Here is an 18,921-nt window from a genome sequence, read left to right as displayed (position 1 = left end):
ACTGCAGATGTAGTCACACATGCAACTGCAATTGCTGTCTCCCAGCACTGTCTGGTCTTCCATACCTTGGGAGATGGTCCTGCTTGTTTTTTAAAATGAAATCTTGACTGTTTTAGGTCTACCACCTTTACATGAGCCAAATATAATTCATATGAATAGATCTACAACTAGTAGCAAACATCGTTTAAGGTACGTTGCTTACAGAACAAAATGATTTAATTGATTTAACAGTCACAGGAACAATTTTAATATTTATATTTGTTTTACTGCTGTTGCTGTTCTTATCATGGAGCAGTTTATTAGAGGGTGTATTTTCATAAATTTGAAATTTCAGTGGCTTGAAATGTTTTGGATTACATTTGCTTTAACATCAAGAGCTAGTAGTAGGAATTTTCTCTGCTGAGCTAAGTATCGCACAAAATTGTTTTGACCAACGTGTACCATCATCATCATCATCGTAATTCACTGCTAATCAGAAAACAAGTGGCTGCAGCACCATACTGCAGACATGAAATTCACAAACTGTAGAAGACCTATTGTAAGGAGCAAAAATGATTTTCCCTCTGTGCTTATCAAAAGGTAATTCTAATGTCTTGGCTAATGAATTCCACCCCAGCTGTGCGTGATCTTATAATTACATGGTTCAGGCTCCACATCATACAGTTTCTCCAGTGAAATTTTGCAGTGATTCTGACCATAACTCACTGGAGTATTTGCTTAAAATCAGGTGTTTTGAGTGCCCAATGGAACCGTCTTCAGTTGCTTTAATGGATATCTGAATATATACACGATCATTCTCATATTTACATTTAGGCAGATTCTGGCACTAGTTTGATGAATAAAGATCATATCATGGAAACCAATTGCTGTATTTGGAATTAATGTATTGATTTCTGCTAGAAATGGTTATTTAACACATAGTGTCAGTGGCATGAGACCTTATTTCAGCACACACAATGTATAATCTAAAGAGAAAGAAATCCAATAAAGCAACCCCACAGAGCTAATAGTCGGTAAACTATATTGTATATAAATATTCCTAATCAATAACCATTTTTTTCTCTAAAAGCTATGGTTTATCATATCCTTCTGGATTCTTGTTTTTCCATTATGTTTCCAGCAAAAGTTCTCTCTCTGCGACTAAACACAGGAATAATAGGTACCCATGCATCAGCCATTTAGCTGTTAACAAACAGAGATAATGGCCACTGGGAATGTAAAAGCTAGACTACTTGGCTGCTCTGACAAATGAAATCCAGGAGTAATGAGTCACACTAGATGTGATTCTTTAAAAAGAAACATTGGCAAACTCTCAGATTTTAAAATAACTTTGCTGAGATCAAGTGGAGCTGTCTTCAGCCATGATGAAAAAGCTAAAAATGAATATCTGACTGTGCAGATAATTCCAGCAGCCTGGCAGCATTCATTTGCGAAGCAGCCTAGCCTGATAAGATGCTCACACTGATGCTAATACGAGCTGGATGGTGTGGATACATATTGCATAATCGCTGCATGCATGGCACCTTCATTCATACAGAGCCGTCTGCGGTTATCAGCTTAGAGAGATGATAATGTGTGTGCCCGTGAGCCAGCCTCTTCACTGGGTTTTTGGTTTGCTCTGCAGTGCTAGGCAGACTGCAGAGTGCTCACTTTCCTGAGCAAGAAAGGCCAAACATCTCTTCCCCTGCAATTCTAGCCGTGTCTATGCCATCTTAGCAGTCAAAGAGAAGGAGGTCAGGGTTGGAAAGTGGGTCTTCTTCAGAATATACAAAGTACACAGGTCTTGACACAGATTTACAAGCTCTGTTTGTATGGATAGTAACTGAGAAATCGCCTATGTAGTTTTTTTTTCTTTCTACTGTGCTGTTTGCTTCCCTTAGTCAGAAGTAAAAGTCAAGATTTTCATTAAGTTTTGTGGTTTTGCTCCATTTGAATGTGTACCAAGCCCAACCACTTCTCTGCAAGTTTTCAAAATATTTTTTGAGTATGATGCTGTTGCTGGAGGAAATGCTATTTTTCATTTCTATGTACCTCATGACAGCTCATCCCCAAGTTGTTTGTGATTCAGGTACATCTAAAAAAATTATTAGAATAATATAACATTTCTCATCTGTCTGCAAAAATAGTGCATGCAGAAGTTTACCGCCAGAGAAAGACCTACATAACTTTCTGGTTCAACAAGAAAATCTCAAAAAAACGAAGTTCAGGGCTACAGGAAAAAAGCCTACCTGTCATATCATATATCTTTTAGGCTTTGAGGAACCATGCATTAACCAGTAGAGGCAAAGCAGTGAGCAGAAACAAATAAAGTGAAAAATCCCAGACACATTCCAGTTTCGGCACAGTGAATTTCTTACAGAGTTCTCTTCAGGCAGACTTTCTTTTGACTCCTAACTAAATGATCATTACTAGATGAAGTCAAAGTTTGCACTTCAGTGCTTTGCTTCACCAGCGTACAATGCAAACCACTGACACTGCTGACTGAAATAATTTTATTAGGCAGCAGAGGATTTCTCAAATGCTTAAATTAAAATTGCAGCTGTTCATACTTTTTTTCAGTATTACATATATATATATTTTGTATCAGTAAAGAAATTCTAGTCACACAATAGTGCTGAGCAGTGTTGTGCAAAATATTGGTATTTTACAGATACGTCACACTACAGAGATTGATTTGGGAAACACAGGTGAATGATGTATGAAATGCAAAGCAGAAATGTCACTGATCACTGATATAACTATTATATTCAAGAGCAAGCAAAGATTCAGTTTTTCTGCCAGGCAAGTTTGCAATACTTCCATTTTATCTAGGCTACTTGTGCTTTCTCAGCAGAAAATTCACATTAAATAACATTAAGCAGAAAAGAAGAGACTACGCAATAGTGGAGTTCTCTGTAAAGGTTTTATCACTGGGAGACTGGGTTGCCTGAGTTACTCATTAGTTGGAATATGGCAGATTTTTCAAAGGGAAACAAAAGATGGTAAAAATAGTATTATTGAAATATTCTTGCATTGGTTTTTCACACATATTTCTCTAGATTCCTTTGTTATTATGAGACCAATCGCACAGATCACAAAGGAAGAAACCAATGCATAATCAGCACATTAACTTCTGCAGATTGCCTCTGAAGGGTCTGATTCAGCCCTGTTGAAATCAATAGGAGTCTTTCCTTTGATTTCACAGATTTTTAGATTTAGTCATTAAGATTAATTCATTAATATTGTTTTTAAAATCTAATAGTCAGGACATTACACAACTATAAAGAGTTCTCTGCATCCTTTTTTAAAGCCAAGAGTGACCCCTCTGCATGACTATAAAAAAAAACAGTATGATCACCAGATATCTGAGTGAACATTTTAATGGCAGATCAGAGGCATCTCCTGTGCCTCTGCCTGAGACGCTACCCATTGTCCTCAGAGGGAAGGCAGGAGAGAGGATATGAGTGTTCTTTTCTTTTCAGGGTCCTTGCTGGATACAGATACCTTTCGGTAACTGTTGCTCAGCTGACTAGTTTTTGAGAAATGTCCCCAGTGAAACAGATAGCAAACTGAGAGCAGAGTGAGGGTGAAATGATCAAAAGTACAAATTCATCAAAAGTATAAGGATTTTTAAACATATATTTATAATCTATCAGGAAAAAATGGATAACGCAATCCCATGATACATCAGGCACATTTTGGATGAGATAGTCCTTTTGTAGGTTTGGAGGAAATGCTGACATGCCATTGTGTCCTAAGAACAGAAATATTAAAAATGAAGTGTAAGGCTATCTCAGTTAATGGAATACAAACATAGTTAAATATAAACACAGTCCTGGAATTACAGAAAACAAGAATTGAAAATAACTCAATGACATCCAGTCATTCCTTTACTCTGAGACTGAATGAGCTATTCTTATGTCATTCCTGACAGGTATTTGCCCAAACTGCGCTTAAACATTTCTCAGATGGGGCTTCCAGAACTGTCCGGACACCTCTCCAGTTCTTCATTATCCTTTGTTTGTATACTTTCTTATGCCTGCAATTGCCTTGCTGTAATTTAGGAGCATCTGTTCCTGTCCGACAGGCAGACACAAGGAAGAGCTCATTCTCTCACTCATCTAAGGACTGTTATTTAAAATTCTAGTCTTCTGATCTTTGGACCAAAAATATCCAACACCTTCATTTTTCCCCATATGTCCCTCCTTAATCTTTATCATTCTCACTGCTGTCATTTGGTCTCTCTCCAGCTAACATGCATCTTTCTCCAGAACCCAAGCTGGCCGCAGGACACATACTGAAGACATAACCTTACTCAGAAATCTTACTGTTACAACTGTTACTTAATGAGTATACACACATGTATTTGCCTTTTTAACAACCACTTTTTTTCTTTTCTTTTCTTTTTATGGAGACTTATTTTAAACCCCAGTTTATTTCTGGAGATATGCTGCCTTCCCTTCTGCTTTTTGTGCAGTTCATTATTCCTGCAAAAAGGCAGAAATTTGCGTTTTTTTTTTTCTTTATTGAATTGCATTCTATTTTTCCAGACTATATCTCCAATTTATCAACACTGTTGTAATTGTAATCCTGTTTTCTCAAACACATATTGCCCGACTGGTGAACTTAATACATGTTTTCTCCACCCTGTCTTGCAAATCACAAACAGAAACATTGCATAGTGTTCAGGACAATTCTTATAAACACCCCCTCAGTCCATCTCTCAAATTTTATCATGATTTAGTAACTCCTACTCTTTTAATACACTTCTTTCCAATGAGTAATGTACTCATCTAATAATTGTTTTCATCCAGTCCACATTTCCTAATCATGCATCTGAAGGTCCAGATGTGTATTTAATTCAAGATATGAGACATCTACCAATTTTTTTGCTACCCAGAAGGCCTGTTATCTCATCACTATACAATCATTCCTTTCATTATCAAAGTTCATATTTAATAGTATAAAATGTATGTGACTAAAATTCAGTTCTAAGATAACCTGTAAAAGGGCAATCAAGGGGAAAGAGATAACATTACAAGATAACAAACAAAATTTGTTATCTAAATCCATGGTTTACTCCCCTGTATTCATGCTTCCACAATAACTGCAAACACTAAGTTACAATATCTTTCCTCATCATCAAACTCTTTTTGCTTGTCAAAGCAGAAGATGTGCCTATTTAGCACCTCTTGGGCTGGCAAACTCCCTGAAGATCACAAACTGGTCTGGAAGACCTCTGGAAGACCATCACCTACAGAAAGTGATGAGCTAACTACTAGTTTTAATACAATAAACACCTGGCCCAGTTTAGTTTTATAAAAATGGTGATAGCTGCCCAAGGCATGGCTATGAAGAATCCCCTGGAAAATACTCTCTTTATAATGATTGTCTCAATGCAGTTCAGTTCTAATGTCCACAACAAAGTTCCTTTGATTGTTAGGCAGAGGACTGTAAGGGATGTGAAATGTTCTTTCTCATCATCAACCTGTTCAGATTTTATCTAATCAGGCAAGCTAATGGAACATAGATTTTGTTGAACTGTAGCACTTTCCAAATGAACAAGCAAAAGTCAATAACTGTCTGTTAGCTCATGAAGGGAAACTATGGCAGCAAGAAAAATTGTGCACCTCGCTCAACTGATTGTATGCCTAAATGGCTGAAACATTATTTCAGTCTTGAAGTTCTATCCAAAGCTTCTCTGAAACTCTTGAAAATGGTCAGAAATTCTAATGAATAGATATTTGATTTGATTTTTTTTTTACAAGTGTTTTTCCAACTTAGTTAAAACAACAGAAAAAACATTACTCCTTTTGACACCCATCTTAATATCTGGGAGTGGTGAAATAAAAATGTTATTTAACCATTTTAAACCCTTGAAGAAGTTTGACTTCAGTGTAGGGTCCAAAATTGCAAAGATTAAAAAGGAGACTGTGTGTAAGTCCCAATTCATTGTGATGAAGTGCCATAGTGCTACTTAGTGATGTAAAACTGGAACTGGGTGTTCCTATTTTATTTCTTTCATCACAAGCAATGGATCCATGCAAGTAAAACATAGAAATTTCTTGGTGGAGGGCTGAGAAGGGAAAGAAACAGACCATGAGTTTGGGAAAGATAAGCCAGCACTCACTGATGAAAAATCTATTGGAGGACAACTTGTCAGCAGGTGTCATCCCATGGGTGGCAAGAGCTACACTGGAGAGCTCTGAATATTCCCTCTGTTGCCTGTCATCTGTTGAAGCAGTTATACTTGAAATGTATTTTGGGAAATCCTACCCCAAACCACTATTCATGAGAGTAGCCCATATATTTATTTTTGAAGTCCTTAAATCTCTTTAAAATATCTCATAGTCTTTGGGGATACCTGTAAATGCTGAAATATTTGTGGCAATACTTATCCTACATTCCATGAACGACACTCTGACATAAAGGTGCAGTGAATCTGCATTTTGAGGAGGTGTCCTAAGAAGACTGGGTCCTCTACCTTTGGCTTTGCCCAAGTGTCCACATATCTGGTCTTGGGTCAACAGGTTTTTAATGGTATCCCTCCACAGTCTCTTGGTCACTTCTGTTTGAGTCATCACAGCTCCTCAAAGCTGCCTCTATGTCACTTCAGTTCTGTCTGTCATCTGCATGGGCTCTGATCTGCTCCTAATCTCAGCAGTGTTTTCTGCTTTTAACACAGTGACAAGAACAAGGGCTATCCTCATGACTGAATGAAACCTTTTCCACCCACACCTTCACAAAGTAATAACTTTAGCTGAGGTACATTTGATACTTGTTTCTTTATTTATTACCAAAGAGGGTCAATAGTATGCAATTAAGTCCAACTTTCAGGTCATGAAGCATAAGGGTAAAAAAAAAAATAAAAAAAATGGCGGCTCTGTACCTCCTGACATATAACTGCTCCATATGAATACTGAGAAATAGAAATACATAAATATTTTAGAGATATTTGTAGTCATCTGTAACAGTGCATCCACATGACAGATATAAATCAGCCTAGGTTTAAGAAAAACTTGCTATTTTCTCTTATGTTTTATTCTCAACTCCTTCACTTGCTCAGTACTTTTCATTAAAGTTTTTTTTTTTTTTTCCACAGTTCTTTCCCAAATTTATTTCCCACTCTCCTGGACTGAAAATAGTGCCAAAAGTCATAAGCTTTGGAGTTTGTCCATCACATTTCATCAACACATTTTTGGATGAAATTTCAGTTGACTTACCTCTTTTTCATAAGCAGATTAAGCTTGATTTTAAAAAGCTTCTTTTTCTTTTTCCTTTTTTTCTTTTTCTTTTTTCTTTTTCTTTCTTTTTCTTTCTTTCTTTTTCTTTTTCTTTTTCTTTCTTTTTCTTTTTCTTTTTCTTTTTCTTTTTCTTTTTCTTTTTCTTTTTCTTTTTCTTTTTCTTTTTCTTTTTCTTTTTCTTTTTCTTTTTCTTTTTCTTTTTCTTTTTCTTTTTCTTTTTCTTTTTCTTTTTCTTTTTCTTTTTCTTTTTCTTTTTCTTTTTCTTTTTCTTTCTTTTTCTTTTTCTTTTTCTTTTTCTTTTTCTTTTTCTTTTTCTTTTTCTTTTTCTTTTTCTTTTTCTTTTTCTTTTTCTTTTTCTTTTTCTTTTTCTTTTTCTTTCTTTTTCTTTTTCTTTTTCTTTTTCTTTTTCTTTTTCTTTTTCTTTTTCTTTTTCTTTTTCTTCTTCTTCTTCTTTTTCTTCTTCTTCTTCTTCTTCTTCTTCTTCTTCTTCTTTTTCTTTTTCTTTTTCTTTTTCTTCTTCTTCTTCTTCTTCTTCTTCTTCTTCTTCTTTTTCTTTTTCTTTTTCTTTTTCTTTTTCTTTTTCTTTTTCTTTTTCTTCTTCTTCTTCTTCTTCTTCTTCTTTTTCTTTTTCTTTTTCTTTTTCTTTTTCTTTTTCTTTTTCTTTTTCTTTTTCTTTTTCTTTTTCTTTTTCTTTTTCTTTTTCTTTTTCTTTTTCTTTTTCTTTTTCTTTTTCTTTTTCTTTTTCTTTTTCTTTTTCTTTTTTTTCTTTTTCTTTTTCTTTTTCTTTTTCTTTTTCTTTTTCTTTTTCTTTTTCTTTTTCTTTTTCTTCTTCTTCTTCTTCTTCTTCTTCTTCTTCTTTTTCTTTTTCTTTTTCTTTTTCTTTTTCTTTTTCTTTTTCTTTTTCTTTTTCTTTTTCTTTTTCTTTTTCTTTTTCTTTTTCTTTTTCTTTTTCTTTTTCTTTTTCTTTTTCTTTTTCTTTTTCTTTTTCTTTTTCTTTTTTTTCTTTTTTTTCTTTTTCTTTTTCTTTTTCTTTTTCTTTTTCTTTTTCTTTTTCTTTTTCTTTTTCTTTTTCTTTTTCTTTTTCTTTTTCTTTTTCTTTTTCTTTTTCTTTTTCTTTTTCTTTTTCTTTTTCTTTTTCTTTTTCTTTTTCTTTTTCTTTTTCTTTTTCTTTTTCTTTTTCTTTTTCTTTTTCTTTTTCTTTTTCTTCTTTTTCTTTTTCTTTTTCATCCTGTTTTTTTTTTTTTTTCCCATGGGAAGTTCCCATTGCTGAGAAAAAGGGCCAGTATTTCACAGAACAGAAAGCCTGGAAGTGAAGATATTTTGATTAAAGGTCACTACCATGTTTTCACAGACTTTCCTCATACCTCCCTTCCACTAGAAGCTGCAGTTGTCTTTGTTGTTGAAGGTACAACCCAAACCTCCACAACTGAGGGGATCCACCATATCCTCTGGGCTACTGAAGATGATCCCATGTGACAGCCCAGAATGAGGAAGTGAAGAAAGTCTGTTACAATGCACAGCTGGTACCACACTGCAATTTCACTGTCAAATATTTTTTTTTCTTTTTTTTTAAACAGTCAAAGGTCTTCTTTTTCCAAAGAAGTTGTCAACAATGGTAACAATGTAGAAAATAACCTCCGCTTTCTGATGAGTATAATGGTGATTAGGACCACATACCACAGAAGCCCTAAAGAAAAGAAAAGATGTCCCTCCTCACTTTTGGGGTATTTTAGATCCATGACACATTTCTACAAGTAGTGATGGTGGAGCATAAATTACTTTGGTTGAAAGTAGGTCAATATACCACTGATGTTGCTGGTCTGTCTTTTGTTGGTGGTAAAGACATTCTTGATTTTCCTTAATGTTACTTTATGAGAGATAACATACAGAAATCAGAAGTACTGTTGTTATTGCTGGTTACTGTACCACCAGCAAGGTACCTCTGAACAGATATATTAAACATCCTCTTTTTTTTTTTTTTTTCCAAGGGTAATATAGTTGAAAACAACTTTCTATATATCAGATGTTGACTCTTGTGGGATTATGGCAAGCAGTGATAGAGTTTAACATTCAGTGGGCCAAGCTGAGAATTTATGCTGGGAAACTTATACTGTGAAGATTCAAAGAAGTGAGACATTACTCACTCTTATTTTGGCCCCATAATATTAGACTATTATTCAAAAAAGGCAAAAATATATGTCTAGGCTGGGGTATCGTGACAAATTAGAAGGCAGGGATTGCCTTTGGGAGTGCTTATTATTTTTCCTTTTAGCCAGTTCCAAAGTCTTTGTAATTTATTCTAGGAATCACAATCAAACTTTACTCCTCTCAATTCTTTCCCAAATGATTCTTCACTGCAGAAATACGAGATACATTTTTCAGTTTTGTTTTAGGCTGACAAGTTCTTTTTGCTCTTGACAACAGATGACATATATAATAACAACAACAAATCTCTAAGACAATTCTCCCACACTCCCTGTTTTGTTGACCAGCCCTTGAGGAATACAGGAGAAGAGTTCAGAATATAAAGTGGTTTGACCACATAGCAGCAACCCTGGATCCATCTGCTTCTGAGCCTGTTTTTCAGCGGGCCTCTCATGGGGGCCCTGCAAGCAGGTCCTACAATACCGAGAAAGACTCTCTCCAAACCTAATATTTAATTTACACAGTGTGTCCAGTCCACATGGACCTTTGAAAAGAAAGGTATCACAGACAGGCTGACTTTAATGACAGTGTCTCTTTGAGGGAAAAAAAAAAGAAACATGAGGACTTTCACTTATGGTCTGGAGAATCGTACCAAGAGGAAGTAGTGAAAAATAATTAATAAATCCTTTTGTGCCCAGAGTTACTTTTTATACATTTTAAAGTGTTATTTATGGCTCCCTACTCTCTGAATGCTTTATTTATTTGCACTGGGTCTTTCAGCTAGCACTGTTTGCTATCTTGCTTGAGGTTATATCAACAGTCTGATAGAGAAATGCATGCCAGTAAGTGTCATTGCCCTTCTTGGCAACATATTCAGGTTTCCTTAGGATCAAGTCATCCTACAAACTTTAGTTGCTATTACTTCAGGCAAAGTTTAAAGAGATCTGCCATTGCACTAAAAAAGGCTCTAACACAGAACTAAATGACACCACCAGAAATGTTGCTGAAAGCAGGAAATGAAAGAATATGAAAGCAGGAAATGAAAGAATATGCTCTATGGTATATCTTCCTTGTTAAAGATGGAGAACATCTGAAGTTAGGATTTTTATTTTTGGCAAAAAAGGACCATAGACTATTCTGTTGAAAATTCAACACATCTTAGCTTCTCAGTCTGCAGACTGTTAAGAGTTCTGGGTAGTGTAGTCTAAAATGTAAAGGCTTCAACGAACTTTAAAACTCCTCACGGAAACCATTGAAAACATTTCTTACAAAAAAATACCACATGAAGAGGGTAAAAGAGAAAGTGCATCCTGTGAAGCAGCTGTTGGGTATCACAGAAAACTCATCTGGTTTATACTGACAAAGGTAGTACAAGACATCATATAGAATACAACAAATATAAAAATCTATTCAGGTTTCTTTTTGTTCGGTTCCTCAGGATGCAAGCAGATATTCACATTTGCAATCACTTTAAAAATTATGGATGTAGATAAATTATAGTAAATGAAATCTTAAAGAAAAGTTGAAAAAAGAAAACTATTTTCCAGACTGTTGTTGCTTCCCGCATTAAAGATGTTTTTAAAGATTTGTATGGTTTTCATGATGTGTTTTACATGAGCCAAGACAAACTTTGTTATATAACCTCAGCTGAAATCCTCTGCTTTCCAGGTAACTTCAGATTGCTTATTAATGTAAATTTCAAAGGTTTGCTACAGAGATGCCATTAACTGTTACTGTAAGTTTTGTTTCAGGATGGGCCAATACCCTCAGAATTTTTTAAATGAAAAAAAAAAAAGTTTAAAGAACAGTGGTACTGTCATTTTATATTAAATATCTGCAACAGGTTTAACAGCTGAAACTCATGGGATTATCCAGCTTTACAATCCCTGCTGAGTAAACTGAGCTAGGAGAAAGCTTTGTTTCTGACGGAAAAGGTGCCACCATAGCCCCACAAATCAAACACATTAGGATTTACGTTCTTGCCTCTAAGCTAAATGGTCACTTGCTGCACTACATAAACAGCAAGGAAAATACTCTTTTGGCAGATGCCCTGACCTGCATGAGTGGAAAGCTACATAAAAGCTTCTGAGAAAGGCCTGTTTAAAGCTGAACACAGAGAAATTTTCCCTTGGAGTTAGGTGGTGTCAGCAGTTTTGGATAATCTTTGTCATATTAGTGGCATTTGTATTGTATTAGTGAGTTCTATAGCTTAATTCAATATTAAAAATACTAGCACAATGTGAGTGGCTATCATTCTCCATCTGACATCTCTATCCTGCAATGGACTTTTAAAAACCATTAACATAATAGTTAGTATTAGAAAAATTATTCTGATAAATAAAGCAGGGGTAAAAAAAAATAGGGAGTTTTAAAAAGAGCACTAAAGCCAAAGAAGACTCGGATATATTTGGGGAAAAAAGAAAAGGAAAAAAAAAAGAAGGAAACTTTTTTTTTTGCCATTGAGTGGTACATAGAAATACAGGCTTTTGTCAAATTGCCTGCTGATTTCTTTCATTCTTCCCAGAGCTCATAAAAGTCTATGCAATATGACCTGAGTTATGGAATGGAACATACACTTATTAAATTTGCAGCTGACATGAAGGTAGGAAGGACTGTGAGTAAATTGGAGGGTAGGATTCAAATTCAAAAATCATCTTGACAGGTTGGAAGAATGGGCTGAAAAGAACAAGGTGAAATTCAGTAGAGACAAATGCAGCTCTCATGCAGGAGTTCTCAGCTGTGGAAACTGAAGATAGGGAACTGGTCAGATAGCCATTCTGCAGCTAAACATAAGGGCTTATTGAGAACTGAAGGTGGTGGTCAAGTCCCCCTAGGTATGCCCCAGGTTTGCAACAACCTTCAGGCAATAACCTTCTAGAAAGTTGCAGACCAGCTGGAGAATATTCCAGAGACACGATAACAGTCAGAAGTCAAGGAAACATTGCGCCACGATCAAAGAAACTTAAAGAAGAGGATGATGAGGGTCATGATAACATTTTCAAGTGTGTATAAGGTTGTTGTGAAAGGATGAGGAGGAACATCTGGTACTCATTGCCACAGAGTATGGGAAAAGAAGTTAGAGGTTTAAATTACTAGAAGAAAAATGCGAGTCAGACTTCATGGAAAGTACTGCAAATGTAGAGAGAGAAAATCAATATAAAGGTTTTACTGATGAAGGCCAGAGGATCTCTAACATTAGAGGTCTTTAAGGACATCATACTGTTGCAAAACAGCCTGCCCTAACAAACCTCTCTCAGAAGCGACTATTCTGGGGAAATGGACTAAGTGTTCTCCTGATACTCTTCACAGTTGTATCCATCCATGGGTCTACGAATTACAAGAGACCATGCAACTATTAATGATTAGGTGACGCTGCATTCATTAAAGGGAAGTGCAGCATGTCTCAGGTTTCAGGAAGGCAAATATTTATCAATGACTTTTGAATGATGCACAATTATTTAGAAGTACGTAATACCAGAATTTCTGGTATCTTTTAATCACTGGCTCTGCAGTCATTCCCTCTGCAAAAATAACCCAGTTTTTTAGTCTCTTGGTATCAATCCTCTATCTTCTAAATAGCTGTAACTCAGTGCTATCATGAGGCTTCATTAATGAATGCTTATACTGCATACAGAAAATCCTGGATGAAAGGGGATATAAAACTGCAAGTAACTATCCCTTATTTATTATGACCACGGCTCAATAAATGCTAGTTGTTTCCAGTTTTGTTAAATAGCACTGGTTCCTTTATATTAAGAATATGAATTTTGGATGAAGTTGAAAACCAAATTCAACCCTTTTTGATCTTTAGAACAAAAATGTTCCAAGCACTATGAATTCAAGGCTGTGGCATGAAACACTTTGTTTGCAAGGATTAGCAGCATGTAGACCAGAGAGCTGGAGATCCCTGACCTCTGCAGTGATGGAGCTATAACTCCTTACTTGTCAGCTGCCTCCTCTCTTGTAACAACCTTCTACCCACAGCAAACATGTGCCACAGTGCACATTTGAGCAGCTGTGACCTGTACTGGAGGTCAGCTGCATTCCCAGGAGCCCATGAGAATTAAAAGGCAGTGTGATCTTGTCCTCCCCAACTCACAGTGTGGTCTTGTGAGCCCCAGTATCACCCCATCATTCTGCTATCCAACAGATCTCTGCGCTGCACACCTGTTCTTGACACTAGTATTTTGTCACCTACAAGAGTCGCATTCACTCCACAGATTCAAGTGTAGTCATGACTGTGACACAGATAAAACAGTTTATTTTCTTTATCTGTCAGTCTTAAGGCTGTAAAAGTGCTTGAAATTTGTATTATATATGATGCAGAGCACTTAGTTACTTTTGTGGTATTTATAGCGAGAAAAGCTTAACCTTTAGAGGAAACTAAACCAGATAAAAATCTAAGACAGGCTCCAAGCTGACACCCATGTGCTTTGACACAGACTAGAGTGATGATTTGGCCTTCCTGAGGCTTAGAGCTAGAGTACCAGGGTAGGTTCCTCATCTCCTTATTCAATGTTTAGGCAGAATAGATTACATTCTAGAAGTCTTTAAAATAATCTGCACGTCCTGCAAAGAAAATCCCTAAGGCCAAAACATGGAACAGGGATTTGCCTATAACAACACAGCAGGAAAACTCTGAGAATACAGTCATCTCCTAAAGATAGCCCTTTTCAGGTGCCTGCATCTGTTCAGAATTCATTGAAGCAAAGAGCCTGTGACCTTTTCTAAAGGAAGCTGAATGGAAATGACTTCCTGTTTTATTTTGCAAGTGTGGGTAGTCGTTGCCTCAGGGCAGTCCAGTACTAATGTGCGAGTAAGTCAGACGCTAACTTGTTCTCAAAAAAACTGCCAGTGATATCAAGACAGCACAATGCAACCTCATCTCCCATCCCACAACAGAGAGCACAACTACTCCCAGCCTCTTTCACTTGAAGTCATGGCTGTGTGCTACTCTGGCAGTCTTAGAGGAGCCTCTTTGAGCAGGGGACTTGCCTAAAGCTGGCTTTGGCTCCACCATACTTCAGGGTAGCTAATATAAGCAATACGCAATAAGGTTAGCTGGTTAAAAGCAGGATGATTGCTTTCTAGAAAAGAGTGGAGATACTGAGGCCACTGTTCCCCCAGGCAACCTCTTGCATATCGTTCTTGCTGATAATGAATCTCTTAAACCTACCGATACTAGTCAGAGGGTAAGTAGTCCAGATTCGGTCTCCATGTCTCCCACCTCCATAACTATCATGTTAAAACACCCTCTAAGATGGAGGTATGTTCTGCATTTTTTGTTCAGGTAAGCAGAAAAATATTCAAAACCTGGTCAAAACATAGGGTGCATTTTCAGTGGAATCCAATTTGATATGCCTGTAGCCAGATCTTTGCTGGACAAATACATAAATCTAGTTTCTGTACTATGATGAACTTAGTTATGATAGATGTGCCATGCCACAGAACTGTCAGGTCTAAGATGCTTCTGGGCATGGGCTCAAGAGAGCCCCTGTTTCCCAGCAGCTGGCATGTGGGTGACCACGGAGTCCAATTGCTTTCTGGGATAAGTAGCAACTGAAGAGAGGACTCAAGGTCTCAGTTTTATCACACAGGTATTTGTGCAAGACCTACACATGATTGTATGCATCCAAATCTTTATGACTCTGCCTGTAGTAGCTTACATTGCCTTATTTATCAGACTGGGAAATCAAGACAAAGTTGGGTAAGCAGCTTTCCCAAAGCCAGCGTGTTTTATCCTAAAGGTAGCCAAGCAAGACTCATTGGATTTAAGTTTCTCATTTGAGGATTTAGGCCCAAGGAACTTGGCCTAAAGAAACTAAGGGAGAAAGCTTGGAATAATCAAGAAGCTCTTGACCCCTGGCCCAGCATCCTGCTACCCTGCTGGTAGCCCTGCTTGCCTCCCTTCAAGGGAAAACGAAGTTCACTTCAGTGGAACATTTCTGGGAATTTGAGCTATTAGGGTGCATTCACTATTTAATTTCTAGGAGCAGGCACTGAAATTAAAACACAAACAAAAACCTACCCTTACTCATGTGATTCTCATGAGAAAGTAATTGGTCCCCCATGGACTTCCTTACATGGCTTACACATGACAATACCAACACACACAAATTAATTAGATGCTTGGCATTTCCTCTTTCAGGAGATTATTTTTTCATAAGTTATAATAAAGTATTTTATTGAATCAACCCTTAAATATCTTCCCTGTAGTGCCATGGCCCTTGTCACTTTCTTTCGCCTGAACACCTTGCTCTTAATCCATGAATAATGAAACTGAGCAATTATGTACGCAATGCCTCCTGCTGCAAAGCCCCGAAACTAATCTGATGGGGTTTTTCTCTTCTGCTTTGGAAAGTCTGGGCACCCCTGAGGGGAAGAAGGTGATACTTGCCTTTGGTAATCTGGGTAAAAGGCACAGTGAACATTTCACAGTATTCCAGTTGCTCAGTTTGCTTAACCTCATAAATATTTTATAGTAGCCTAATGGGGTGCAAAAAACAGAATTTCCAAATTTTTTACCCACTGCTATTGTAGTCACTAATGAGGAAATGTCAGCATTTATTTATGGTACGACAACACTATATGGTTCCTTCATGAGCTATATAATTCTGATATTTTTCACCTCACCAAAAAATTTGTTTCAAAGAGACCTTGGGTGAATTTTGCAGAGCTGCAGTTGTGAACACAGAGGTGAATCTACTGACACAGCTACAGCAGATGCTTTTACTACTGTTCATTAACTTTAGCTCTGCTGCCATCAGAATTACATACAGAACATAAAGGAAATTAAAAAAAAAAAAATTAAATGACTCATGCAATTTGATTTCTGCTGTGTCATTTCCCACTGTTTTGCTCTTTGTACCTCAACAGGCTGGCAATCAAACAGACTGTTGAGGTCATGGTACAGAAATGAATGGCTAGGGTTCAAAGTTGAAAATGCAATTATCTTTTCCACTGCCAAAGAGAATTACAAGAGTAACATTACTGAGGCTATAACAGAAAACTCCTTCCAGCTTTTATTCTGGTTTGATTTGGCAAAGATGTTCTCCTCTTTCTTTTCCCTTTCCCCTTTCCCTACCTCCTTCTTCTTCCCCTTCCATTTTCCTTTCCCTTTTTCTCAACTTTGTGGTGAGGTTTAGACATATTTATTTCAGAAAAGGGATGTATTTCATGCGTTCTCTTTGAAATCTATTAATGCCTCATTTTATCTTCATGTCACAAGGTGTACTTGAATTTCAGATATTTCTTTTCTTTGGTTTTAAGGATATTCGCTTCATCTAAAGCCACAGTTAAAACTTTCTGTTCTTCTACAGGGTAAAAGATCAAACATGGTAAAAGCAGCAATTAAGAAAACTTTTTTTTTCTTTTTCCTTTCTGCTACAATGTATGAGTTTTGTGAGCAGAGGAGATGGTAAAATGGAGGAATGAATGTATAAATCCTTATTCATCCAATATTCATCTATATGCAGTAGAGCTACCTAGCAAGTGCCTGGTTGTATCTGAATAACAAAACAGTTGTTTGCCCATTCACCTATTGGATTATCATAAAAGAACACAAACTGAAGCTTGCAGGTGCTTCACTAAGTGAGATTTCAGTACAGGAAGACTGCAATTGTTCAGAATTATCCAAGTGATAATATCCAATACGATACAAGAGACAAGAGGAAAATCTGGGAGGTGGGAAGGGGGTTGGGGGGAATTTACCAGAAAATACCTTTCAGCAAAAAGATATTGTTCTTGAATTTAAAATGCACTTGTTCATTACTGTCTTTACGTTGATGAATTTTTTATTATTGCCCTCCCCTGATTTATGTTTTCTTATTTATTTGTGAGTGAATCTATTTCCAATGCATTTACTTTCCTTCAGCAAGTCTCTCTCAAATATTCATTAGTTATTAAATTGCTTTTCCTAGATCAATCAGGTGCTAATTGCACTTATTTTGAAAAACCTCATTCAATGCTGCCTTACCACTGTAACTCCATCATATTTAGTAGAATTGTTTCCAGTTTATTCCAGTGAATTTGCAAGGATAATCAGCCATATGAACTCTTTTGGACCAGTTCATTACGGAATGTGGGTGCTTATATGTCAGAGGTTACAAAATATAAATTCTAGGCATAACATTAAATTTGGAAAGCCTTTAAAAAGGTGTTAGGACATAACTCTTTACACAAGCATATGGAAAACTGCTTGAGAAGAATGATCCATTATAAAAAATATATATTATATTGGAAGACGTTTTGATAGGAAACATGGAAAAATGGAAGTATGTAAAATGTAACCTTAACTTTGAAACTTCAACTTGTCAATTAAATAAGGATACAGAACCTGGAGTTCTCTCTTGTAGAACTTGAGGATGCAGAACTTGAAATAATCTCAAATATCTTTAAATGCAGCTATTAGAGCAAGATTTTTTATGTAAAAGCCCATTTCACAACAGTGTAATAATTAGAGTGTGAGTGTCATGAAGACCTTTTTTCAGTTCCTTTCTCGTCTAGAAAATTCAAATCAAAATTCACATACTAGAAATTGTGTGAACCACAGAGTTTATTTTTCAATAAAAATATTTAAGATGTTAGAGAAATTGTAAAATTATATTTCAACATATGCTTCAAAATGTTCACATTTAGAAGAATCATCTTAGCAACAGGAAAAAATTCCTAAGGAATTTTCAACATCAAAAGCCATGGATCACCTCTCAGGGTCATAGACTGACATAGTCCTATAAGATTAACAGTGCTCATTTAAAACATATGTGCTTTCCCAGGTATTTCTATCAGCTGTACACTCAGTGCCATCGAATTTCAAAACTTTATGTTCAGTTAAGTCATTTGCAATCACCTTGGTTTTAACTGTACTGCTGCCTGTGTGGCAGAATAGAGACATATCAAATAAATCACCATATCTTTCCTTTCAATCATTGCTCTCAGGTTCTTAGGGGACACACAGATGGAAAATGAACAAGTAAAAGGAAAGAAGGAGAAATAAAAAATTCAGGTCTGTTAACACTCATAAATCCCCAGGCTTTTCTACAGATTAAAGGCTCAGGCTAAGGGGATAAAGTTAATCTTAAATTTAAGACAAGTCACTTTTCTTTTCCACATCACAGTATTTTTTGTAGCAATAAATAAACACCCTTTCATTTGTTCTAAAATTTTTCTATGTCGAGTGATCTTTGTAGAGCATTCATTGAAATCTTTTAAAGCTATACTTATTCTCAAATTCCTAGTACAAGTCCATGCTCCAGAATATTCAGAACCACACAACATGGTGTGATAGGCAGAAGACAGACAAATAGATAAATTAATTATTTAAAGGGAACAAGCGTTTACTATTATTGCTCAAATTTCAGCAAAGCCAGATGTGAAGTAGTTATAATATAGATTGCATGGACCACGACATTTCTGATGGACGAACAAAACTTAATAAACAGAGAATGTTAGTTATAACCTTCAAAGCGCTTAGTATTAAAAATCTTTAATGAATCAAAATATGAATAATTGAGTTATTTTGTGGACTTGGAATATACCTAGGAGGACATTTCTT

At 36.1% G+C, this 18,921-nt stretch overlaps 1 protein-coding gene across 1 annotated transcript in view; it reads right to left on the bottom strand.

The window, feature by feature from the left end:
• Window positions 1-1,137: 1,137 nt before the first annotated feature.
• The window catches only part of LOC310898502 (uncharacterized protein), a gene marked incomplete at its 5' end in the record, with an annotated part of 53,469 nt that continues 35,685 nt past the window's right edge, over window positions 1,138-18,921 (bottom strand). Inside the window, 2 exons of the mRNA XM_083833706.1 lie at window positions 1,138-3,733; window positions 7,203-7,712. Coding sequence (XP_083689832.1) covers window positions 3,667-3,733; window positions 7,203-7,712 — 577 coding nt within the window. The 3' untranslated portion in view covers window positions 1,138-3,666. The remainder of the gene's footprint in view (window positions 3,734-7,202; window positions 7,713-18,921) is intronic.

This window comes from Anser anser, assembly GCF_964211835.1.
Source record: "Anser anser genome assembly, chromosome: 4".
Classification (NCBI taxonomy): Eukaryota; Metazoa; Chordata; class Aves; order Anseriformes; family Anatidae; genus Anser; species Anser anser.
Note: the sequence above shows the minus strand (reverse complement) of the source record. Positions and strands in the feature narration are given on the sequence as shown.